Here is a 26,841-nt window from a genome sequence, read left to right as displayed (position 1 = left end):
TGTTCGATTGCATTAGCAGACACCACCGTCTGAGCAGGCGGCTCCTGTGCGTCGGTCTCTGGACATAAGAACTGGCACCACTTTGCTTTTGTCCCAGATGCCTTCTCCTTTGAGCTCTATAGGCAGGTATGCTTTGATGCTGGTCTTTGGCACGGGAAGGAAAATTGAGATGGAAGCGGGAAGAACGGGCTACGTGGCTTTGTTGTTGTTATTGTTAATTTGCTGGGAGTATGGGATACATATTTTTCAAATAAGACCTGCCTTTTCAGCAGAGGTGCTGACAAACAAATTAAGAAATCTAGACTGGGCTGTTAACAGAAGTCAAACACAGAGCTGCAGTGAACAGTGCGTTCTTAAGGCCTTTGATTTAGACTTGGGGCCGAGTTCATTTGGTCTGAATGCAATTTTCGTGATTAGTAAGTATCAAGGGTTTTGTAGGCTAAATATTATTTCATTTTTTTTTCCTTAATGTCAAACACAAACTTTAATAAATTGGGAAATTTTAAAAGGTAGATTTGATCAATATCAAAATATGCTGTAGCATTTTTTACTTCTTGTATTTTAAAAAATATATTAAATCTTATGGACACACACTAAATTTTTACACGAAGAATAGCAACCTTACATCATATATAAAAGAGGTTTGCTTAGAATCATTTTGAGTTTGCCCAGGTCTCCAGAAAACCCTATTTTGGTTTTTATGTAGACTTCCAAGAGATGACTTTTTTTTTTCCCACAGAAAAGAAATTGCCATACTTTGTCCTGAAATTCTATTCAACGATATTCCTGTTACAGTGACTTCGTAAAGAAAATCTTGTCATACTTTCCTTGGAGTCAATCCCCATACGCCCTTATTGAACTCAAGGCGCCTTCTGCAAATATTCAGCATTGGTGGAAAACCTCTTCTTCCACAGGACGTGTTGTAGCCATCGTTCTGCTTCTCTGGGCTTTTGTTGTACTACAAAATATCAGAATAGCGGAGTTGTAATTGCAGCTATTGGTATAAAAGCATGTTATAGAGAAAACTTGAGAGTAGAAGACGAGGAAATGGCTGCGTTTCCTCAGACTCAAGTATCTGCTACAACATATTTTTGTTTTAGAATTAGGTGCTAAACCAGGTTTTTCTACTCTGTGTTTGGGAGCAGGAGATGAGATGGTTGAGAACAAGGAGTTAATATGCACTTAAGCAGTTGAAAAGGTTACTGGGGCTATAGTATTTTCTCAGTTGAGGCTTGTTGGCAGCAGGTTTAGCTTAAGGAGCAGAGGCAATGTCAAATAACCACTTTACAGAACATGGGACAAAACAGATTCTTGACGAAGAACATAGCCTCTGCTCCAAAGAAAACCACTAAACTAGTTTCAGCTTCAGTAAGTACTGCCACACTGTACCATATAACAGTTTTTGAATGTTATCTCATTTTTGTCACCTTGCCTTCTTTCTTTGTTAGAAATCCTACTGTGATTGGAAAAAAAAGGGAGAATCTACCTAAGTTACTTTTTTTTTGGCTGATAAGCATAGCGATATTGCTCGTGGGGCTGGGGGTTTTAAGTAATGTGCCGTGCCTTAGTATTTGTGGCATTGAAACTATTGTTTGCATATAGGTGTTTTAATGGGGTTTCAGGTATATAATTTAACTGCACTGATATAAACTAAGAAAGATGCTAAATATATAATCAAAATTTGAAGAGACTTTTAAACAAATGCCCAGTTCTATAAGATGAAACTTAAAAATGAAAAATGAAGAAGAATTAAACTGCACAGGCTTTAGGTGTTTTCCACTGCATGTCTTCTCTGGGGTTACAGAAGTGACTTTGACACTGTTGAATCGTTCTAAGAGAAATGGCCAAGGCTAACTTGTGCTTATTCCCAAAGAAAAAAGTGGGTTTTTAGAGAAGGCATCAAACTCCACTCACGTGTCCAATTTTAGAAGTCAAATATGGATGTATAGGTGTTTTTAACATCAGCCCAAAGAAGCTGAGTAGCCAGTGTGTGTACAAGCGTTGGTAAATATCTCCTTTGGATAAGAATGGCTGGAATGGAAAGCAATTCCATGTTTATTGTAATTATGTTAATGAAAAACGAAAATGCTCTTATTTTAGGTAGTTTTTATAGTACAATGTTATGAAAATAAAAGGGACTGACTTTTGGGAGAAGTAGGAGGCAGAAAACAAGTGCTAGCATGCTACCCACTCGTCAGTTATAAGGCAAGACAGTGCTACGTACCAATTTCGAAGTTTTGAGCAGCGCTGATGGTATGAAAATAGACCTGGCTTAGATTTCTTTTATCATTGTGAAATGCCATTCAGTTTATAGCAGTCATAAACTTAACTACCACCTGTGCTAGGGACACTCTTCATTTACAGCTCCTGACACTTGGATTCAGATTGTGCCTGTGGCTGAAGACTTTGTTTAAATATCACATTTACAGGAACCTGTGTTCCTTCATTTACAATAAGCTTAATGTTTGGGGTTTTTTTTCTCATTTAGCTGTTAGGTAATTAAGTCCAGTGTTGTGCTGCTCAGAGGTGTCACTCTGAGACTCTAATGCAGGCATGACTGTTATATCCTCAAAAGGAGGATGTGATAGGACTAGAGGAGATGGTCCTCTGCTGGGCAAAATTTCATGTTTCCTTTTTCTGTGCTTTGCTCTTCCATGTGCTGTGTGAGAGGATCACCGGTGGGTTATACTTTTTGTGCTATTAAATGATAGCTGAGATTCCTGACTGCAGGGACCACTGTGAGTGAACGAGCTACATCACCACTAAATGACTGCAACTTCTATCAGAGCAATGCTGAAGATTAAATAGTGAAGGCATCCAAAAAAAAAAAAAATTGCCAGATTTTGTGGATTTAAGCATTCCCGATCCAGCAGCTGATGGCAGAATGACCAATTGCATATTTTTTCCCCTAATATGGTATAGACCTTAGTTAGGTTTTGAATGTCATGGCACAATTATTTGTGGTTGTCTTGAATTTTTCCTTCCCTGGGGAGGTAGAAGCTGTTAAAGACAATAACCTTGTCTGGCGTGATGTGGCTTGGACGTTCTTTGCTTAACACGACAGCGCCCTACCTCACTGGTAAATGAGAAAATGAACCCTCATGCTGTCTGCAGCAGACCATCTACTGCAGCTGGTTAGCACAAAATATTGTGCAGCTCTGCAGTCAGAGCAGTGCCTGAGCTTTAAGTCAGTGTGGAAATCAGACCTAAGGGTTCTGAAATACTTGCTTGCATGCAATAACAGTCTGCAACTTTTCATTGACTCACTCATTCCACATTTTTGTCTGTTTATATCTCTGTTTTCTGCTTACCTCCTATAGCTGCCTTCTACCAGTGGTATCTCATCCTGTTGCCTTTTTTTCCTGATTGACTTTTATAAGTTCCAACTCTGCTTCCTCCTTTATTGCCCACTTCTTTCTAGAGAGGTTTGTTCAATCTTAATCCTACCTGTGTTCTTACCCATTTTTGTTCTTGCCTATAATTATCTCTAATCCTTCTAATGTCACAGCTGTTCCCTCCTTCATATCCTTCTGGATTGTTGATTCGTGATTCTGAGTCTGAGGTTTTCTAAAAGTATTGGGTTTGTTATTTAATTACTTCATTTCATGATCTCCTAACTTCTGCTGTCTCTGTCATGCTCTTACTGGCTGTGGTATGTCCCACAACCTTGGTTCCTTGGCTGGCTCTGTCATAGCACAGCACAGGTCCCACCCTTCCCAGTCTCTTGCTAAGGGATAAACAGATGAAAAGCAGCAACTACTGCTTTTCAGCTTCTTTACTACTTCCTTGCTATCACTGTCCCCACTAAAAATAAGAAAGGAATGTCATAACGTAACTAAATTGTGTTATTCTTTCTCAAACTAATTTGCTTGTATATTCAGTCTCAGGAAGGGCACAGGACGGTTTCTTTTCTTTGGACCCGTAGCCCTTGTAGGCAGAGATTCTGTCTTCTGCCACCATCCAGCATGGTGGAGTTCCTTTTGTCAGCCTCGAGAGTATAAATATTTAAATAGTTTTTATAACTGTTTTTATAGATCACTGAAGCATCTCAAATTTTGCTTCTTAAGCTTTGTCCCAAACGGGATGTAAATGAAGTATTTAGTAACCTTGCTAAGTACTAAGGACTCAGCAAGATATTATCTTTATAGCCTTATTTTAGAGTGATTAATACATTGTATGTAAGAAAGAGGAGACGGAGTTTCTTTCCGCAAACATCTGTTTATGATTTAAACTCTGCAAAATATCCAAAAAAAGATTGTGTGGTGAATACTGACTTAGGACTTTCGCCACGTATCCTACTGTCCCAAGGACTGCTCCTACACTGCTATTAATTTTGCTGGTACAATTCCAAATCCATCATACTTCGTTTTAAAATATTTGTAATCACATACCTTACTACTAAACAAAAATAAAAAGTGAAAACCTGGGGAGCATTTCTATAGCTGATACATAATATTGCTTGAACATTGACACTGCAACATAAAATTATGGTCAAAAGCATATGGTCATTATCAGTGAGTTGTGCTGTAAATAGATGTGAATGTATTTGAGAAAGTCAGGTTTGCTCCACATGCCTTTTCTCCTCTTTTTGTATGTATAGCTGCTCCTTTCCAGTGACAGATCTCACCTGTTTTCCATGTCACAACCATCTGGTGTTAATGCCTGGGATGCAGCCCCCTTTTTCACAGCTTGCTAGGTCTCTCCCACTTAGGTCCGCTCTGGTCAAGTAATGACATGCAGAGCTAATGTGTTTAAAGGGATCCAGCTAAACATTAAATTTTGTGAAGCCTTACTTCTGCAATAGGAAGGAGTTCTTTCTCTTTCCTAGCTGTCCCTTGGACCAAGGAGAAATATATTATGTCAGCGTTTAAGAGGCTTTTGGGCAATGCCCTTAATAATATGCCTTGACTTTTGGTCAGCCCTGAGGTGGTCAGTTGGACTAGATGATCGTTGTAGGTCCCTTCCAACTGAAAATATTCTGTTGTCTGGTCTGTGAGCTTTGGCTTCGTTGAGAGAAGTATGTATGGTGCGATATGGTGAGGAGTTGTTCTCAATGTTAATGTAAATATGGATTGTAGAATTTGCTTGTAGTGTTGCAGTTTGAAAAATTGTTGGTTTTTCAGATATCAGGTATGGTCCAGATAGTCCTGTACTTCTAGGAGAACAAATTGTCTGTCTCTTGGCATAAAGATAAGGCTGTCCCTTACAGCAACACTTACTGGATTGATGTTCAAATTTGTATCAAGCAAACACTGCAAGAATATCAGGAAAAATATGAGATTCCAGCATCTAAAAAACACTCTGATGGATTAAGAAGTTCTTTAAAGTACTTTGAAACTATAAAAAGGGTAATAGAGATTTCTTGGACTACAGATGAAAGCTGAGAGCTAATGAGGGGATTTTTGTAGGACAGATTGAAAGCCACAGTGTCACTCTTCCTTATGGAGAGGAGATTCCTCTGGAGCTCAGGTCATGGCATTATTGCTCATGACTTCAGAAGTCTTCTAGAATTTTTTGCTGGAAATTCGAGCCAAGCTTTGAAAAAGTTTAGCTGCTGAGTGCTACACTTACGAGCCCAACTCTGGGCATGTTGGGCTAGTGCATGCTAGCTTTCATGATGCTTCTAGCCTCTGTTGATGCTTGAAGGATAAGAAACAACATCTGGAAGTTGACAAATGGACATCCAGAGCTGTTATTTGTAGGGTTTCTCTGTGTGGGGATTGTTAGTCTTTATACTATGCAGTAGCTCTTACTTGCTAACCATTGTACACTGGCTCTGAGTGCATAAGCTGAGTTCTTTTCACTGTGAATGTTGTAACTATTTGCACAGCACTGTCCACACTCCCTACCAGGAACTTCATGGAGGAATCCCTAGAGCCAGTCTCTTCTCATTCTTCCGAGTTGTTATCCCAGAAATGATATAATATTTATGAATTTGCAAAATTTTAATGCTTTTTTCTTTTTTTTTAATAGCTCAAACAAAGGGAAAGAAACTGAAAATATTTTGGACACATCTATACATTAAATATTTGGAGATGGGTGGGGACTTGATTATTTAGCTGAATTTTGTCAAGATTTGAAGCACTAGCTTCATTGAATGCCAGGAAATGTAGACATTTTAAAAGATACATGTGTGTATATATGTATAAATTTATAAAACGGTAATAATTCCAGAAGTATAAAATTGGCTGTAGTCCTAGTTTTTCAGTTAAAAATAATAGTACTGGAGATATTGAGTGGAATCTCATGGCATTAAAACTGTTTTACCAGATCATTGCTAGATGCTTTTCTTATTTAGTAGACTTTAAACATTTCCAAGAGCTCATTATTCCCATCTCTAGGGAAGAGACTTTGCAGACAGCTACAGTTATTGTACATCTTTCCTGGCCTTCTTGAGGGAAGTGCGGGGAGGGAAGCAGTGTAATGGATATGTGTTTCCTGACCAAAAATCCATTCCAGTGTCAATGTCTTTTGAGCATTTGGATGAGAAACGGAATAAATTAAATTAAAAAAACCCTGATTACAGTAGCTAATGGCTTGGTCCAGATGATCTAGCTTCCTAAATCATATAGGGGAGAGATGTAGAATGAAGGGAGACTTTCTTGTGCTAGCATTGTCAAATTGTGAGAGGTTTACAGAACTAATCTCAGTTCACCATCTGATCTTAATTTTCAGCTGAGTTCAGTTTATCATTGCCTGTCAGAGCCCTGAGACAAATTAAAACAAAAAGAAATTGGCTGGGTTTCTGTGTAAGAGGAAATTTTCCTGGATTCTGGAGGAGTTTTTTCAGAATCCTGAAGGAAAACCTGTTCAATAGCGGTGCAGTCCACTACCGACAGCAGTCTTCGTGTTCAGTGGTCGTCCTTTCACTGAGACGCTAGAGTCAGATGCCAGCTTTCCCAAACCTTTTGAAAATTACTTTTTGCAATTTATCTTTTTCATTAATATAAATCACATAAAGCATAATTTTTGCTGATTATTACAGCTCACAAAAATAAATTATGAAAATCCAAGGTACTTCAATAGTAAGATAGATGAACAGTCTGATATTCCTGACCATTTGCTCCTATATGAGCTTCCCGTTTAACCTATTAAATGGAACATTGCAACTGTAAGCAAATAGGCAGTTTCAAAGCATAACACTTACTCTCTCTTGTACCATTCTTCTTCATCAGTCTCTTCTTTCATAGCTTCTTGAAGTAGAAGCAATGGTCTTCTCATTACCTTCTGCATTGCTTGAGCACGATTGAATATGATATGTGGTTCTGAAACAGTTTTGTTTCGTTTATTGGCAGTGAGTAGAGACGTTTGCTATCTACTTTATTATTGCAATGTACAGATGATCTTGCCAGTATCTGCAAATCTGATGATATAATCACTCTGACCCTTTTTATATTTTTAGCTACTAAAACCTATGAGCAAATAAAAATATTAATCAAACCACATTTTAGCTCTGTCTTTAACTCACAGAGATATGGAATTTGGAGACTTAGGGACCAAGAAGAAATATAGATATCAAGTTCTAAGCTATCTTGTGTAAGAAAAAAGTGATCAGTAAGTAATTTTTCATTAAGGGAGTCCAGATGAGCTTCTTTGATAGTACGTGACAGTTTACGTAAGAGGAACAGCATTTGGTAGCATAATTATGCTTAGTATGTTACGGATCATATGCATCCGTTGAACTGCAACCAGAGAGTGAGGGGTGGATCTGGGGGCTCACCTCATATGCCACAGTGAATGTTTAATGTGAGCATTTAAGTATCTGCCTGATACTGTGCAAGTTGGAAGCATTATTAATTCTATTAACTCATTTCTTCATAAGTCTTCTTCCGATGTGAATATTTCTTCCCAGAATGGTCACGTGCATATGTGTATTTGCTTCTGCATGACTGGAAGAAAAATGATTGTAGCATCTTCCATCTACTTCCTCCCTACATTTTTGCAAAAATAAGTATTTAGAGAGTTATTCAGTGTTACTGCTGAAGATGGAGTAGAGTGAGCAGGTTCTCTCAGTTACAGGTACTCATTAGGCTGTTGGGTCACACAGTGCTTTTGTGGGTGTTCTACGCTCGCCTTCATCCCAACATGTAATGGGTTGATAGCCTTTAAAAAGATCATGTGTATTAGGTGAGTAACAGGGAAGATAGCTTTTGGACAGGTAGTTGAAAGAAACATATGAAATTATTATTATAGAATAAGCGTAATTAACCTTTGGTTGCTTTTTTAGCCTATGTAATCTAATACCGTGAGTATGTTATCAGACCTCTTTCAGAAAACTCACAGTCATAGGAAGTACACCGACAATTCAGGTCTTCTGCTTTATGCTGCATAATAATAATTGTTGCCATGCTAACGAAGCTCAAGCTGAACTTGTTTATTCTCAAGAAGGCACTGCAGGAAGAAAAAAGTACTTTTACTTGGTTTTCTTTATTATGGGCTTGATTACATGGTGTAGGCATTGCACAGGAATAGAATACTTCGCCATATTTTTAACACGTCCACATATTTTTTCTGCAAAACCTATTAAATACATTTTCCTTACTCCAGAAGTTAAGTTTCTGACTGGCTTGAGGTGACAGGACGGTTCACCTATGCAAGCAAAATTCTTTGATTTCTTCTGTGATTTAGAATGCTGCTTTTTGGGATGGAAGGTGGCCTTAGGAGACTGGAGAATCCAATTCTATAGTTTTGTGAATTAATAACTGTAAAGAAGAGTAAGTTGTATTAACTGACATTCTTAAACTGCTCCAGTGTGACCAATCTCAGTAGGTGCTACATTGTCCTGTATATAACCCTGGAGTACTCAAAAGTATTATTGACCAAGTAATTCTAACTATGGATGTGAACATTTTAATGCTGACCAGGACAACGAAGAACAGAAGTCAGATTGTTGGCTAGTGAAAAGGAATATTAACTAATCCTAAAAGACAGATGGATCTCTGATCAATAAATCATGAACAGGGGACTTGAACTTGCTGAAGTAACTGAGAAGTATTTTTTTAAAGCAACGTATCGTGAACATGCCTATTAAAACAATTCTCTGAAGTCATCGGAATACATATGTATTAATAACTTTGCATGATTAGTCATAGAATTTACCAGTAATTACAAGTAACAGGAAGATTTTTGCTTCAAACACCAAAATAAGAGAATCTGGAATTAGTATAAATTTCTTTCCTTCGTGATTCCCCTCAGTCCTTCCAAAAAGGTGGTGCCTGGTCTAGTTTCAGAAATACTGTTCATCTTCAATGGTGATTGAATCCAGTAGGAATTCCAGCAGCTCATCTCTGAAAAACCAATTTACCAAGTCCACTAAAATATATACAATTTTTTTTTTGTTGGATTAATATTCAGAAATCCAAGGCATAAGTAAAGTGGAATTATATGCAAAAAGGCAAATAATATAGCTAGAATTAGAATTTAGAAAGAACATAAGAAATATTCTTTTTAACTATTTGGTACATCCTACTTTTTCAGTACACCGAAGCTGGTATCTGAGCCAGCTAATTTGAAGTGCAGATATATTCTGCAAAGTCTATATGCTACAGTCATATCCAAGGATCCTAGTGTAAATGTATCATTAGTTTCTAAACAGCCTGAAATAAAATCAGGGAAAAAACTGCATCTCATTGGTGTGCTGTCTCTATAGTCTAAAATAACATGTTAAGCATCAATTTTTTCCTTCCGTCTGGACCAGAAATTGGGAGACCACTTGGTACACATCTGAGGTTCTCTGAAGAAGGCCTAAATAACACTATGAAAAGGATAGATAGCACTGGGCTTAGCAGAGGATTGTAAACAGTCCGGAGGAGTGTGCAGCCACTTCCTTTTCTCACCTAGTCCCCAATTATAAAAGCTGTAATTTTATACATTACTCTTTTGAGATCACTGATATAATCCCCAGGATCTCAATATTTGAAAGGACTATGAGGAGGAGCCATCTAAAACTTCTAACCAGCTGTTTAAAATGTTAACATAGAGTTAGAACACTTCTGGGACCTTAATTTAGTCTCCAATTAACCTTTTTTCCAGTCATTGTTAATAAATATTTGAATATAAGTTTACCGGTGAGACAGTTTGGACTGAAAAGGTTGAACTTGCTTCAAAGGCAATTTTTAAGAAAGCTAAATTCATGATGATAAAACACAACCATAGCCACTAGCACAGGCTGCAATAATATGTCCAGTGTAGGTCAGCTGAAAGCATTGCCAGTTTTTCAATGCAAAATACAATGTTCATACTTTCCCTTTCTCTCTAGGGATTTCGCAAAGCTCCTGTTTCTGCAATGAAAGCAAGAGCGGCTGTTACTTCTTTATGATGACTTCTGGAAAAAACATTACTCTTATAAATACACCATTTTATTGAGCTTGAGTATTCCACTTATATGGCAAAGTTTATAAACATTCCTCCAATTTTTCCCAAGTATAAATCCAATTAGGGGTGATTTTGAAGTTAATACCTGAAGTCTTGACTTCATTTAAATATTAATAGTGGTGGCAACTTTTGTAGTATCAAAGAGCCACGAAAAGGGGTCTTGTTAGTCTTTAAGGGTTTATTCTTTGTGTGGAGCTTTGAACATTGTGATGTATATAAACCATATTAGTAAAGTTGTAGAAAAATTAGTTTAGTTGGTAGTAATAAAATGTGAGATTCCCTTAAATTCTGGCTAATATTTTCAAAACAGTTAATTATTTGAATACTTCGGAAAAGTATTCTCTCAGTTTTGTTTTTGTTCTTACCTTTAAACATGTAATACTGAATTTCATCAGTACAAAGTTTTATTTAAAAATTTGTGATATACTTCTGACCTAATTTTCCATGGTCATTGATCTAAGAATGTTTGGGGTTTTTTTTTACCCTGTGAACTCCTCCTTTTTCTGGTCCAGAATAACCAGAGTCGTCCATCACGTGTGAAATCGGAGAGCAACCAAGCAGTTGCAACCTGGTTTTGCACTATTGGTGTGATTGGTCATAACACCGTGTGCTGGGGGAGATGCAAAACACTCTATATTTGAGTGAGAAGTGCTCAAGTTTTAGAACAACCATCATGAGTCTAGGAGAATTTTTCTTAAAGGCACTATGTAGAGTCTATGCAGCCCTTTTGAACTTGTATTAATTTCTGATTACTTCAGCTTGTTGGTGCCAACTGCGGCAGATCAAATCTATATTTATTAACTTGGATTGCTGTTTCACTCATGGAGCTGATTCAAAAAGATTTTTTTTAATACAGAATGGTAATCTTCTGGCATAACCCAAAAAGTATCTGGTGCATTTATCTTTAGAGAAACTCCGATCCTCTTACAATAAAGGCATGGTATGGAAGCTATAATCCAGATTCTCACTGTTTTATGTAACTGCCCAGGGAAGGGCAGAAAGAAGGAAGGGTGCTGAGGAGAGGCAGGTCACCATTCCCAGGAGCTAAAGAGTTTGGCTGAACACATGCTTGCATGCATTTTTATAATGTTTTCTGGTTTGAGGTATCTTCTTTATGATGTGTGCTGGTAGTGTTACCTATGTTTAATTTCTGCTGAGTCACCTATTGCTTTGGCAGCATTGAGCTGGAAAACTAAATTGCACAAGCAATGCTACTCAAACAGAACCCATCCAGCTTCTGCGAGGGAAGTAACAGCGCTCTCCATCTCACTAGGATGTGTAAGATGACTCTGATGTCTTTCCCTGGGCATAGTTCTTCTCTATGCTTATCTTTTATTAGAAAAGACTTCAAAACATTTATAGTCTTGGATTATCTCCCTCTTGGATTACAGTAATTTCTGGCCTTCTTGATACACACCTGGTTTCCTTCCAGGCGGTCCAAATGCTGCTGCCAAACTCTTCTTCCTCTCCTGCGCTTTGTTCACACTTCCTCTTTAGATAATGTCCTCATTGGCTGCGCATTGCTTTACTACCAAAATATTTTTTGTTCTTTCACAGTTCTACAGCTTTATTTCCACCTCTCTCTTACGTCTGCTTTAGTTACACAGCTCTGCTACACACCACATTTTTTTTTTTTTTCACTTTTTTCTTAAGAGGACGTTTTTTTCATCTTTAATGTAGAAAGCCTTCCCCTCTTTACGTCTGCAACACAAGTTTTTTTTGCTTCCTTCACGTTGCTGTTCAAAACCTACCTTTTGTAACTCCTTTCAGCCATCCCGTAGAGTGCTGACTGTGTTGACACAGTTGAATGGTTGGAAGCAAATGTGAGATGTATTGTGTTATTTAAGCATTCTAGCCACGTTCAGTGATAGTTGCTAAGCAAGTTTATAAAGCCAGAAGACATTTTTGTAAACTAGTCTGGCCTGCATACAATGGGGCATTTGGTTAGATATTGATATTTATTTCTTTAGTTATAGATAATCAGAAATGGTCAGAGTACTATAGCACTGATTATACTATACCAAATACAAAGGCAAGATTACTCCATCCATATTTGATAATCCCTTATCTGTACAGCCCTTATATACGTTACCTAGTTTGGCTGTGATATTTGCTGAGCAATGGTATATGTCCATTACCTATAGCTTGCTTTGAAATATATCTTTCCTGAATAGAGTTCTTCACTTTTGGTCCTTGCTTTATAAATTTACTTTTGGCCACGTTGAAAGAAATATATTTCTGTCTTTGCCCAGCTTACAAGAGAGCACCCTATTTCATAATGTATGACAACCCCAATCTTTGTGTCACATGTAGACTTTATTAGTAATGATTTTATTTTTTCCCCAAGTTGTTATTGTTATAAAATATTGAATAAATTGTGCCTATGCATGAATTCCTGTAGGGCTCACCAAAGGAATAAATTCTGCTTTCTCTTCCTATTCCTCCCCATCTCCTTTCATTTAGTTGCCCCTGGACCTGTCTTGCCGTGATATTTAGATTGTATGTAATGGAGAGCAGAGATTTAGTCATATAGTTTAATTGTCTGAATGATCTTAAGAATGCAAATAGAGTGGAATGGAAAAAAGAGCAAATGCTTAAGATATGTTGCAGAAAAACATCCTAGAGCCCATGTAGATGGTGTTCTTGGGAAAGAGTCAAAAGGGAGACTGGAAGTTGGATGCCCTTTGGGCCTGTATCTCACACAAGATTTAGACTAGAGAAGAGTTGTGGAACACTGATCTAGTGTTTTCCGGAGTAATGCCATCCCTAAAGACAGTGAGATTGTTTTCAGGCAATTGTAAATGTCAAGGTTATTTCTTCATATGTAAAAAATCTCTCACCAGGATGGTGGCAGAAACTGCATCATCACAGCATGATTATGAAGAATTTTAAAATCACACAGGATAAGTTCAGTTTTTGTGTGGACAGACTTCTTTTTCTAATGCAGTGCTGGACGTAAGACCCATAAACCATCTTGATACCAATGTAGCAGAAGTTCTGTGCTTCTTTCTTTCTCTTTTGAGTCAGAGTGGAACTGAAGAGTTGCCTGGAATAGGTCATCTTCCCTTCCTCTTTAGGATCAGAAAACCTGTAAGGTTCAGTGCGCTCAAGGACATACAACTTACTGACTTTCTTAGGAAGCCTTGCATCCCATGTTTCCGGGCTCTAGTCTTTGACACTGCTGACCTGCATACTGGGGAAGCTGGTAAACCACAGACACAGAGATTTTGCCAGTTTCCTGAGATTTGGTCCTTCAGCATCTCCTCTAGGCGTGATGACTAGAAGCTGAGGTTGCTCTTCTTTGTAAGGCTCTGAGAGGGGGTATTTTGTTAAGCAGGCATCCTGTAGACTGACGTTGGAAGGAAAGTGTGTCACAAGAGACCAGGCTGCCATATTTCTGTCCAAAATACAGAAGTCCATAAAACCACAATTAGCATCTGATGAAGATATAGCTGATTTTCTCTCCCTGTGTATGGTTGCAAGGGCATTTATTCCACAGTGCCTAAGACTATGGTATACAGCCCAGGCATAAGATGCAATTCTGTCCCAGTGTGCTTAAGATGAGATGTGACACTACTTTTCCTACTGAAATGTCACTTAGATCTCAATCCATGCATTTACCCATCTAGGAAAATTATTTCATATATCTGAGCCTCTTTTCATGAGTCAGCAGTATTGGGTTTGATTGAAGGGATTCCAAATTAATTCTGAGCTTTTTTTACTTCCCCAGCTTTGAAATGACTGCATGCTAAAAACAGTTTCTAGCATAAATTATCGTTGTTATAATATATTGGCTACCAATGGCTGAGATGAGACATATTACAGAATTCAGTGGTTGCTGGGGCACTCAAAAGTCCCAGATCTCCTTCCTGGATGTTTGAGATAAATTTCTGTTATATGCTTCCCTTCCCCCCAAGAAATGCTTAAGGAAAATAAGGATTGACTTAAGGAATATACCATGCTATCCAGTAAGGGGTGTGGAATAATTTTCACATAGGTAAATGGTGGAAAAAATCTCTGATGTGTCCCAGGTAGACTGCAAGTTTTCATGTTTTTAACTATAGAAACTTGAAATTGAAATCAGTAATTGTAAAACCTACAAAAAACCTCTCTTGCAACCTACTTTCCTCCAGTCTTGCGGGAATAAGAGGAGAGACTTAAAGAACCAGTTTCTTTACCATCAAGTACCATGAGAGTATGTAGTCCCAAATGGTTTCTCAAATATCCTTCCTGAAGTCCTAGGATTTTGTCTGATCCTGGCAATTCTCCATTGAAGTTTATCTTGGAATAATGTAATAAAGGTGAATCTTTTCTACACTGTGGAATAATAGCTCCATTGTGAAGTACAGGGGTTTCCAGTTCGAGATTTCATACATAATTGAGATTACAGTGCAAAGGCAGTATAGCATGCTGTGTTTGCTGTGGAACCATTGTGAAGAAGGACGTCTGTTCTTCAGATCCAACCCTATGACATGTCAGGTACCTCCAACTCGAGGCATCTGAGAGATTTAAAAGCACTCACCCTCTCACAGTTAGCGTGGCGTACAGAGAGCCAGTGAAGTTGTTGTAATCCAGAAGGGGGGAAAGCTGAAAAATGCTTTAGAAATGTAATTGGCTTATATGTATACAGAAGAAACCCCTTTTTCCCCCCTTCATTCAGTGATGTTGAGTAAAGACCAGCATTAAGTCTAGGCATAATGGAGTTACCGATTTTGTGTACAATAAAGGGCTTTCTTCATAATTATAGTAATGATCACCTAGATTTAGTTCTAAAGACATTAAGGTAAATGGGAGTGGGTTTGGCACTGAAAAACTTGCCACATCCTATCCTATCCTATCCTATCCTATCCTATCCTATCCTATCCTATCCTATCCTATCCTATCCTATCCTATCCTCTTCTCGTTTTCATTAGGTCTCATTATTTACATATAAATTATTTGTCACACTGCAAAATTTTTCCTGCCTAATTGGAGAAGAAATAGGTCTTTGTATTATGTCAAATAATTAATGCTCTATGCATTATATGGTTAGTTAGATTTTATCATCCATATTCACCTGGAGTGCTATATCCAGTTCTGGCCTTCCCAGAACAGGAAAGAGATACTGGAGAGTGACTAATGAAGGGCCACCAAGATGATGGACTGGACCATCTCTCCTGTGAGGAGAGACTGAGAGCTGGGGCTCTTTAGCCCAGAGAAGAAGCAGCTCAGAGGGATCTCATCAGTGTGTACAAATATTGGAAGGGAGGGTGTGGAGAGTACAGAGTCAGGTGGTTTAGAAGTGGTGCCCAGTGACAGGACAAGAGAAAATAGACACAAACATTGTGCTTAAATGTAAGAGAAGCTTAAGCTTAAGAAAAAAACTTTTTAATGTGAGGGTGATGGAGCACCAGGTTGCCCAGAGAGGTTGCGGAGTCTCCGTCCCTGAAGATATCCAAAAGCTGTCTGGACGTGGTCCTGCACAGCCTGCTTTAGCTGACCCTGCTTGAGCGGGGCGGGTGGATGGGGTGATCTCCAGAGGTACCTGCCACCCTCAACCATTCTGTGATTCGGTGATGTACAGTTGTTATATTCACAGTTCCTCAAGTCAAACAGCATGCTGTCTAAATAATGCTTTGAAAATAGTAAGCTCCTCCTTCCTTAAATTCTGCATTCTCCATTTCTTTGGTCTAGCCTCCAATATGCTTCTTTTCTCAAGTGTAATTTGTGTTGCAGACACATAAGGTATTTTAATGCCTTAAAAACACCATCAAGAATTTGGGGAGGGAGAGGTGTGTTTCATAAATGATCAAACAGTACAAAGATTATGGAGTGTATTTAATCTGTTGGAAATACTTTACGTATTCCTGTTACCAACCTCCTTGTGACATTTCTGAAAGGTCATTACTTCTTTGCCTTTTAACAGTCAAGGTGAAGGGTGTCAGTGGTGGAAGCGAGAATTCCATCTGTTCATTATACCTTAAGTAGCAGGGGAAAAGAGCAGATGTGCTGCCCCAGGCTTTGTACTAATTTGGCTATCCAACTGCATCTTTTATTTTAGGGAAAATATCTATAAACTCATACAAATATAATGAAATATGTAAGCAAATGCAGGCATCTTGTTTTAACCTCCTAAAGCCACTTAGCAATCTCTAGGATCTGGCAAAAGATACAATATCTTTTCCAAAAAGGCATTGCATTTGCTATAAATCACTCAGGCCTGATTCAGTAAGGCATCAAAGCATGCACTTAAGTTAAAGCAAAGGAATAATCCTGTTGACCCAAGCTGGAATTCTCATATGTTTAACTAAATACCTTAATAAATTAGCCTTTATTGAAGTAGTATTTTTAAATGCTATTAGACGCAGTTAAATAAATACAATTGAAAAATTATTATGAAACTTTCTGGTGTAGAATTATCAGCCAAGGATCTCTTTTTATTTTTGTTGCTGTAATGAAAACCCTCCCCCCTTTTTGGAAAGTGGGAAAATTAGTGTCTTGGCAGTGAATATATGAAGGTTCATCCTCAAGAAAATAAGATGCAGCTTGTATAAGCAAAATGCCACCTTAAAGTACACACAGTCAATGCAAATCTAATTGTGCAGCCGAATGGGAACCTCTAATTTTTCCAAGTGCAGCTCTCATTTTAATACAGAAATCTGAGAACTTGCCCAGAGAAACATTTCATGTCCAGATTCAGGAATCCAGGCTTCTTGGAATAGATGGTTCCACTAATCACAGTAATTATGAACAGTGATATATATAACATAGTATCTTTCATCCTCGAAGATCTATAGAGGGCTCCCCTGTGACAGCCCTGTGCTATTGTAGACCACTGTTCAAGGGCTGCTGTACTTATTTCTTCTTGATAACTTCTGTCAAAATTTAGAACATTAAAAATCTTATTTGTAAAGTGTGCAGGTGCATGCCAACACAGAGGAAACCTCAAAACTGTGGCTTTCCGATGCTGTAAAATTCCTGACAATCTAAAATAGACAGTAATAATCATTGACTTTTTAACACATGTTTAAAGATTGCAGTCGTGAAGTGACCAGGAAAAACCCATTTGAAACCATATTAAAATGATTTAAGCTGTGTAGGGTGACTTATCATACAGTATAATGTACTTTATATGCTCTTTTTTTGATAACAACAGTTACTTTTTCGTTTAGTGTAAAGCCATTTAATTAAAATTAAAAAGTAAGCTTGAAGGGCTCTATATTTGGGAGGGCAAGACGTGACACACACCTTTAGCTACAGCTAAAGATTCATGAGGAAAAAAGCTACTCACTATTTCCAGCTGAGATGGATTTCTTTCTTGATTCTCTGTTTTTCTGATTTAGCCTGGTCAGACACTTGATCAATCCATCTGTTCAATACCTTTCCCTCCCTCAGCCAAAAGTGTCACCGTGCCAAGTCTCTAAAGAACTGAAGAGGTGGAAAAGAAAAAAAAAACCCTCTCAGATCATCTGTCTCAAATCTGCACTCATCTCTTTTAAGTGAATATGAAACTGAAGGTAATTTGAGATTGTTCTTCGGTCTAAGTCACAGTTAAAGCAGCTAAGCGGTAACACTGGAAAAAGCAGTAGAATAGCTAGAAGAGCTAGAATTACATTTTCAGGCTCCCGGAGTTTTACTTTTGACTGAGGTGAGGTCAGGATCAGGTAACAAGTGAACCAATACAAATTCATGACAAAACATCACAGTAATTCAATTTGCTGTTTACTTCAAATCCACATGGAATGTGTTTTTTTAAGGAGGAAAACTACCAAAATTTACAATATAGTTTTCTTCCTCCTCAGATTTAACTAGAGGATTAGCCAAGCCCATATACCTCTGCGTTTGTGGAAGTTTGTGTGGTATGTTTTTTCATGGCAGTGATCTAGTCTGCTGGGGGTGATGTTTGTGTATGTCAAAAACTGAGTGTAAGAGTTTGGCTCATGTCTGACTTTGTGAAATTTCAAAAGTATAATTTATTTGTATAATGTGCGTTATACTGTATCTCTGTACTGTGTCATCCAGCCGCCTTCCTGCTGAGGTGACTTTTTCACAGTGGGGAGCAGGCAGCTTGGCAAAGTCCACCTTAGGAAATTAATTTGACAACACTCAGTGCAAGATCTTATGGAAGAGAGGAGTGGTTTTATGTTACAAAATCTCTAAACAAGTTGATTTTACTCACTCAGTCTCACACCTGCGTACTCAAAGCATCAGGCTGTATGTGTCCATGTGGTCTGGCCAGGATTGCTCGTGTGTGGTACTGAAGGCAAAAGGGCCCTGGCTATCAAGCCCTCAGTGTGTTTCCTTGGCTCCTGGTGATTAGTGGTGACAAACCTGATTTTATATGGGTCTTTTATTCCTTTAGGATCCAACAGCTATGCTGGTATAGTTCTTTTGCTGCAGGGTTTTGCTTACTTCAGCCTCCATAAATTTTAGGCAAGTCTGCTGTGTGTTTGTCTGTGTGTTCTCATGTCAAATTTCTTCGGACTGTAATATGACTTCCTGCTGTAGCCATAGGATAGGGGCTGGCATACGTGATGTGCCGTGATAGCGCATTGCTATTGTTGCTGTTCTCCTGCTGTCAAGGTGCAGGATCCTGGTCCAAGAGTTGGCTGTGCTTTACCAGGCTTTACCAGAGCTTGGGCTGCTTGTCTTGATGTAAATGAGACATTTTTCTGCAGTCAATTTTGTTCTTTGTTATCTGTGTGTGCCACTGTTTTCACCTTTATTTTGCTGCTGCTTCTGGTGCTTTTGCATACATTTCCATTCATCCTTCATTCATGCCAGTCTTCATATTTCCATTGCAAGACTCTATGCATGTGTACTGGAAAAGTCAAGGTTATGATCAAACTCAGTTCCTGACAACATTATTGTGTGAAATACTTTAGTACAAATATCTAAATCCAAAATAAAATAGGAAAATTTTTGCTACAAGAAGAAATAAAATGTATTTACAACAATGGTAACTTATGAGGAATTATTGCACAGCCCTGAGACATCTGATAGTTAATTCAATGAGCTATTGAAGTAGAAGATGTCTCCTTCAGGTTCTCTAGTGACCATCAATATTAATCCTTTGACAGTACTTTGAAAATGCACAAAAAAATTAGAGCATGTTTAGAAGTGTTTTCAACTTAATGTTTCAGTAGGATGGACTTCTAAGTCTTCAATTTAAAGAGCAAGTAGTCCTCGCTACAAAGTGTGATACAACCAAGCTGATGAAAAATTAAGTTAAAAAACAGACCATCTTTTTCTTTTAGTAATTGTTTATGTCAGTATACCACAAAAGCTTTCAATTTAATTCCCTTTTTATGTAACAGAAGCCCTTTATGTAAATAGTGCCTGACTGTGGATAGAGAAACTGTTTTTGCTTGTCTGCTTACAAGCAACAGCTTCTAGGACCACCAGCCATAGGACCTTCCTAATTCAGCAGTGCTCTGCTCCTAAGCCTTGCTTTTCCCGAGGCCCGCCAAGTCCGCACATGTAGCAGTGCTGTTGGCTGGGGGGTGGAAAAAAAGGGGAAATTATAAGCCATCACCAGCCGATTCTTTTCACTACTCCTGGGGTAGAAAGGCCATGGGGATGAACACCATGGAGAAGGGAAGAGCAAGCAGAGGGGCGTTAGAAGCACCAGTACAAAGAAGGGCTGCACTGTAGACACTATAGCACTGTGGTCATGCCAGGGAATAATAACATGGAAAACTTTTGTAGAATTATATTTCCTTAAGGAGAACGTGAATGAAGCAAGAATCTGCTGCTGGTACTAGGGTGGGTGCTAAATGCTGCCGTCTCTCCTACCCCATGCCTAGTTTGCATAGGTACTGAGCAAATTGGGGCAAGGATTGGTTTGGAAACAGAAAATGGCTATGAAAAATACTCCTAAGAAAGTAAATCCTTTCTGTAGATAAAATAAAAACAATGGCTGCCTGCAGGGAAAAAAAAAAGAAATGTAAATAGGGTCATTCTTGTGGAAAGCAGTGATGCTGACAGTTTCCATAAAGTTTTTTAGAAAATCTCTTCCTGTGAAGAATGTCCTGTCTCTGACTTGCTGCTCCAATTCAGGACAGAGAGAGAAAGTTATCTGTAATTTAATGATACATCTTCTGGGAAGGTATTTGCATTGTAGGACTGGCTAGAGCTGAGTACACCTTGGACAGATTTCTGTGCTGTGCAGCTGTAGCACATCAGGCTGTTAGGCAGGCAGCATGAGTAGGAACATCTGCTGCAGAGTGGCTGCGGTGCTTGCTGGAGGGTTTCTCATCTTGGCCACCTTTTTCCACAGAACATATACGTAGCAGTTAGTGTGGAAAACTCTATCCCCTTCGGTCAAATCTGGTTGAATTTAACCAGCAGGTTAAAATTGTAGTGGAAGAGGTGCTAGGATGGATGTACGACCTCACTGCAGCAGTTTAGTTGCTTTATGACATGAAGTTAAAGATAGCAGGAAGATAAGGCATCCAGGTCATAAGAGCTGTCAGGAGGGAAGGTGGGAAGGCATCCTTTCATGAAAGCCCTGGCACAAAGAGGATTTTATAGCAGTGGCCATTATGGTTTAAATCTGTTTTGAGCAGTGGGATATATGGAAATGAACAAGCTTACAGCATTTGGAGTGGGGAGGACGGGGATGATTTCCACATCGTCCTGGTGCACTATAAATGGTTCTGGCTGGCGGAGCGGCTACATGACGCACGAGGCAAGGGAGAAAACGCCAATGTTGCTATCATTTTGGTTTTGCTCCTTCTTAGGAATGGGTGGCAGCAACCACTTCTAATGGTTTCTAAGGCTTTTTCAGTTCCAGGCCCACATGAACAAAGAAAATAGTCAAATAGGATTTTGGAAGCTCTAAAAACCTAAAAAGCAACCACTTGTTCCTTTAGGAAGGTTTCCAAAACAATGGCTGGCAGTAAGAACAAATGATCCAAATATATTTCCAGAAAAATTTCTTAGCTGTAGAAGTAAGCTTGGATTTTACTGATCATATGGTTTGAATTCAAAATGATGCCCAAACTTTTATAGCTCCCACTGGATTCTTGAGGGTTTTCCCTGTTTGAGGTTCTTAAGGGTGTTGGGTTGCCAAAATGCTAGTACTGTATATTTGGGATGGTTAAAGAGCTGTGGACATTTTTCTCTAGCCTGTTACATAAAGATATAATCTGTAGAATTATTTGAAAGATTAACATTGTTGTCACAGACAATTGAACATAAATTTATTTATAAATGGGGAAACTAAGCTAAGACTGTCACACAAAGTATGTTGTAAATAGGGAGAAGTATTGGAAACAGTGTTTTCTGGCAACCACACATTATTCAGTGGGATGGTTCTTTTTAATCCATTGTCCAGCGTTTGCCTCCCATACTTGATGACAAATCTGCTGTTGCATGCTTGCCACCACTCTTGTCCGTATTTTCTGTCTATCACAGAGAAAGGAAAGATGGCTTTGGACTTCTGTCCAGTTGGATCCTGATTCAAACTGCCTGTATGACTTGGAGCAGGAGACTAAGATCCAAGTACACAAAAAGACCTGGGTGACAAAACAGGGTTTATTAGGGGGAACAGTGATCTAGATTATCACTTTCTAGGGACAATTTATGTATGTTTAATCAGCTACCAGAATGACAGATTCCAAACAGGCGGAAGAGAGGAATTTACAGCTACAAAACACCAGCAGCCCTAGCCAGGCTACTCAAGCCAAACTATTGCTATTAAAGAAGTGTTTTCTGGAGCAAGAAAATAGTTAAGAATTCACTAGGGCATTTGTTATGGTTGCACACTGAGGAGGAATGTCTCCCAGCTTTTCATTTATTTTCTTAGTTTTGGTAGTCTAGGACTAGATCCGTCATTTCTTCAAGTGTTCTGGTTAAGACAGTTGATGCCCACTGGATAGGTTCTCTCTTCCGTCTATTTGTACCACCTTTCAATATGAACATGCATGTTAGTTCTCCAATTTCACCAATTATCCCCTATGTATCCCTGGGTCAAGCGTAGTGATAGCTGGAGAAACGCTGTCTCTGTTTTGGGCAAGCGACAAGGCATGATATGTTGTGTGTTTGCAGCGTTGTAACCACATACAATGTTTGCTTGCTCCGGTGACTCTATTGTTGGCGATACATTCAAATTAAAAGGATTTTTAGTTACATTTTAAATGTGTACACCTTAAAATTTCAAAAAGGAAGGTGAAATTCTCCTAAGGTATATGATGATCAAGTTTAGCTACTTAGATAAGCAGTACACAGGTTAACACTCCTATTTCACACTATAACGATATGTAGTCCACTACTTTTAAAATATGGAGAAATATCTCTTACAGCGTTTTCTATCACAACGGTTACTTGTAACTTTGCCTCCTAATCTTCTTGTCCTGCCTGGAGCTGCTGGCACTCAACTGCAGGCCTTTTGATTTTAACATGCCCCCCTGTAACAGTCAACCGCAACCATTCAATGTTGTTTTTAAATCTGATTATTTTGTTTGTAGCAAATCTCAGTTACTTGCTTCTGGACCTACCTGATCAGATACCCTGTGTCATCTGAGGAAACTCAATGAAGTCAGTCTGTGCCGTATCTGTATAAAGTATTGATGATAGATGTTTCGATTGTCACATTTTAGGATAGCTGTACACTTTGTTTTCTCTTTGCATAATGTTTGAAAGATAATATGAATTACAGCACTGTAGTGGCCCGCAGTTGCTGGAATTTGCGTGGTTTGGAAGGCACAACAGGATTTGATGACTGCACATGGGCAAGCAATAAAGTGCTTGGCTCTCTTCTCATCCAGCAGTCATTTGTCTACCATACCCACCTATGAAGAGGTGCAGTTCCAAACCAAAAATTTGCGATGACAATAGGGTATGAGGTGCAAACAGAGAGGACATGTTCTGCTTTCCTGAGGGTTGATTCAAATGGTTTCCCTTTATAGTGGAGAAACCGCAACCTAAAACCATCCATCAGAGTGCGATAGGGGTGGAAGATTATTGCAGAGTGATACAGGAAGGAAAGTGGAACCGAGCTGTTGGCTGTGAACACCATTTTAGGTTTTGGCTCAACTTTTTGCTGTAAGTGATTGTGATAGTAAGATGTGGAAGTCAAAGAAGGATTGATGGCCGTTTTGATATGGTCACTGCTTCCAGAACCGTGTGGCACCTTTGTAGCCAATTCGTTATTGCAAGGGGATTTTCTGGAATGCCAGAGATTAACTATTTTATATCACCTCATCTGTATGTCTCATCTGTTAGTGGTTTTGAGAATGGGAATACTCCAAGCAGAGAAACACTGTTATTTTCTTGTCTATCATGTGTACCCTATGACTGGATTTGATGAGACTTTTTTGAGGACATAGACCTCAAACTTCACGAATCTTATAAGGTACTACTGGTCATGGGCAGCACTGAAGTCTCAGGTTTTTACCTGGCTGTCATGTATAACACTTGCAACGAATAAAAATGCTGCTTAGAAATTTTTCTGCTATAATACCAAAATCTCAAAGGCCCAGAATTAGACTGCCTGAATTTTTCCTCTTTAATTAAACAGCCATGATACCTTGCTCAGAGAATTAGTATGGATAGTGTGCCCAGTATGGGATGAGTGTTTTCTACAGGGACACTGATTTAATATAATTCACAGGGAGTTTTGATCCGTGTCTACAAAGGCAATAGGTAAGAAAACAGAGAAAAATCAAATGCAGATGAGAAAATGGAATGTTATGTATGGTAAAAAAAAGAAACAGACTTTGGCTTAATGACATCCAAGAAACACTTCTAACCAAGCTCCAGGATTCCAGAGTGTTAATCTCATTATTTTCATATTATTATCCACTGTCAGCTCCTGGACCCTTATGGAATCACAGAAATTCATGTCAGATACTGAATCAGGTTAGAAATTTAAATTAATTATTGAAAAATAGCTCCAGTTTCTTACTTGAACTTGGTTGTGATTTACTGTTCTGAATTACTGACTCGCCAAATTCTCTTTTAAACAGTTGCCTGTCATTATGCTGCTGAAGAAGTCCAGGTTTTTCCATAAAACCTGAAGATGTATTTATTTTCAGCAGGGATTACCATTCCTGCCAGTGGAATCCCAGTAGTTTTGGCTAATTGTAATACGGCTGTAAATATGTGATTTCCATGGAAATTAATTTAGTCACAGGAATTTTTGTCCTTTTTTTATATTCATGGCTTTGCTTAATGTGGTTGCCAAACACAGCTATGGTTTGAAGAAAAATTCGATTAACATTAGAGCAGATTATTTATACTGAATTGCTCAGTATACGTATGTATTGCTTTTCTGGACGAAGCAGGAACTGCTTGACTGTCTCTCTTGGATTTGTGCTGTTGGCAGATAAGGAAGAACCTTCTTTAGCTCAAACAGGACGTGTGCTGTTGAGATCTTTCCCTGTTAGACCCTGGTGGTAATAATTTCATAGCAACACCTTAATGCAATATTTTTTTAAAGTTTTAATCAAATGGTTCCTTAGTCTGTGCAAATTGCCATTACGTTTATTTAGGTTTAAAACACTTTTTTTTAAAGAACTTTTCTTGTAATATTATTCCAGTGTGGGATAATGTTTATGTGATATTTCCAGATCCAAACTTGTACAGACAGTTTTAGTACTAACCCTATATTTTAAACGTTTCATGTTTTACTTTTTTTTCCCCATATGAGATTGACAGTATTCAAATTACGTTTTTTTTTTCCTGTTGCCAATGTGCTATGAGCTTGAATTCAGTCTTTACATAGTTTTTGTCTAGAAATGTCTTCAACGTTTTTTGGGTTTTTATGGGATTTTTTTAGTTTTGTTTTTGTTTTAAGAAAGTATTTGAAAATGCCATTTGGGAATGTTAAGCAAGGAATCCAGAGACACTACTATTATGAAATGCATCTAAGGACTGGAGGATGCATAGTAGTAATATTAAATTAATTTAACTTATTATTAACTTTCATTTTAGGAGTAACCTTATTGGCACACCAGGGCAATTTTTTACTTGTTAGGTATTGGCGTATGAGTCTAGTGCCAGGAGTCTGGAGTTTCCTTATTTAAAAAAAAAAAATACTCCTGTGTTCCTCTCTTCGATAATTTTTAGATGTATTTGAGATGCCTTATGCCTGTTGAAGTCAACATAGGCACATACCTACACTAGAGGAATGCTGTTGTTTGCTCCCTGTTGGTAGTGCAGGCTGGGTATGCAGTGGGTCCAAGGCAGCAAGGTAACGCAGTGAATTGTTTCCAAGAAATGTAGTGATTGGCATTAACTTTAAGACTGTTACCACAGGGTTCATCAAAAGTTACTTATCCATGCTGTTGAACTGACTTAGATAGTCATATCAGCTAAATGATAGAAATTGTTCATCTGATGCAACTGCATACTATATTTTCAAAATATATAGAGATTTCAAAGTACTATAGGAAATGTCAATTTGAATTGTTTCATGAGCTGCAAGGATGAGAAAACGTTGAAATGGATGATAACATTGATTCTTAGCATACTGTTTAAGAAACCTCTAGTATTCATATCAGAAAATCAGTTTTGACAATCCAGTGAAACAGTAGATGTAAGAAATGTAGATAACCTTGTTTCTGCATATACCCAGAGTTTTAGTGTATGTTAGCCAAGTGTAACTCGATTCAAATTTGCAGCTATCACTTTCCTTCCTTAGTGTTCTCACATGTTTATCATTTGTCTAAATTAACCGTGTTTCTGATCAATACCTCTTTTATAATAAGAAAGGTTGAGAATCGCTTTGTGATACTGCTGCTGACCTGCATAATGACAATAAAATAAAATCCATGTTCTGAATGTGTTACCTTTTTACTACCTTTCTTATGGGGCCAATTTTTTTTGCTCACTAGCTGATTGCTCAGCGAAGACTTCTGTTGAGATGTCTGCAGAGAGATGAAGGCCTTTTCCCCTGATCTTTTATTCTTAACTTAGAACTGAGTGAAGCGTATAGTAGTCTACTTATGCCTTCTAGATAATTTGTATGAATGTAAAGATACAGAATATAACAGAAACATCTCAGTAGATGTATAAATCATATTACACTTGTATTCAAAATCTGACTGCAAATGTTAATAGCTTTTTAATATACAGTTATGTATTATTTTTAATGTAATGCACAATTTTTTGTCTTTCTAGGTATGGCATGAACTGCCTCATTCAGTTTGAGGATTTTGCTAATGCTAATGCATTCCGCCTCCTGCATAAGTACCGTAACAAGTATTGCACTTTCAATGATGACATTCAAGGTAACAGACTCTTTCTTTTCACTCTTGTGATGCTCACAAGCCAGAAAAAATTAGTCTTAATTGATGTACCGGAGGGAAAAAAAATGTATCGGCTTTCCTGTGATATTTGAAGATGTTCAGTCCAGGTCACATTTTGCCTTGGGTTTCCTCAGCATGGGTTTCTGGTGAGCTGTCTTTGCTCTTAACCTTTCCCCTCTCATTTATGCCTCATGCTTTATTTAGATGTTCACTCTTCAGGGTTTTTTTTAATAGT

General features: G+C 38.2%; 1 protein-coding gene across 1 annotated transcript in view; it reads left to right on the top strand.

The window, feature by feature from the left end:
* The window catches only part of ME1 (malic enzyme 1), a 189,315-nt gene that overhangs the window by 121,509 nt on the left and 40,965 nt on the right, over positions 1-26,841 (top strand). The window contains exon 7 of the mRNA XM_075145397.1: positions 26,479-26,588. Coding sequence (XP_075001498.1) covers positions 26,479-26,588 — 110 coding nt within the window. The remainder of the gene's footprint in view (positions 1-26,478; positions 26,589-26,841) is intronic.

The sequence above is a fragment of the Calonectris borealis genome, chromosome 3, assembly GCF_964195595.1.
Source record: "Calonectris borealis chromosome 3, bCalBor7.hap1.2, whole genome shotgun sequence".
NCBI classification, from domain to species: domain Eukaryota; kingdom Metazoa; phylum Chordata; class Aves; order Procellariiformes; family Procellariidae; genus Calonectris; species Calonectris borealis.
Note: the sequence above shows the minus strand (reverse complement) of the source record. Positions and strands in the feature narration are given on the sequence as shown.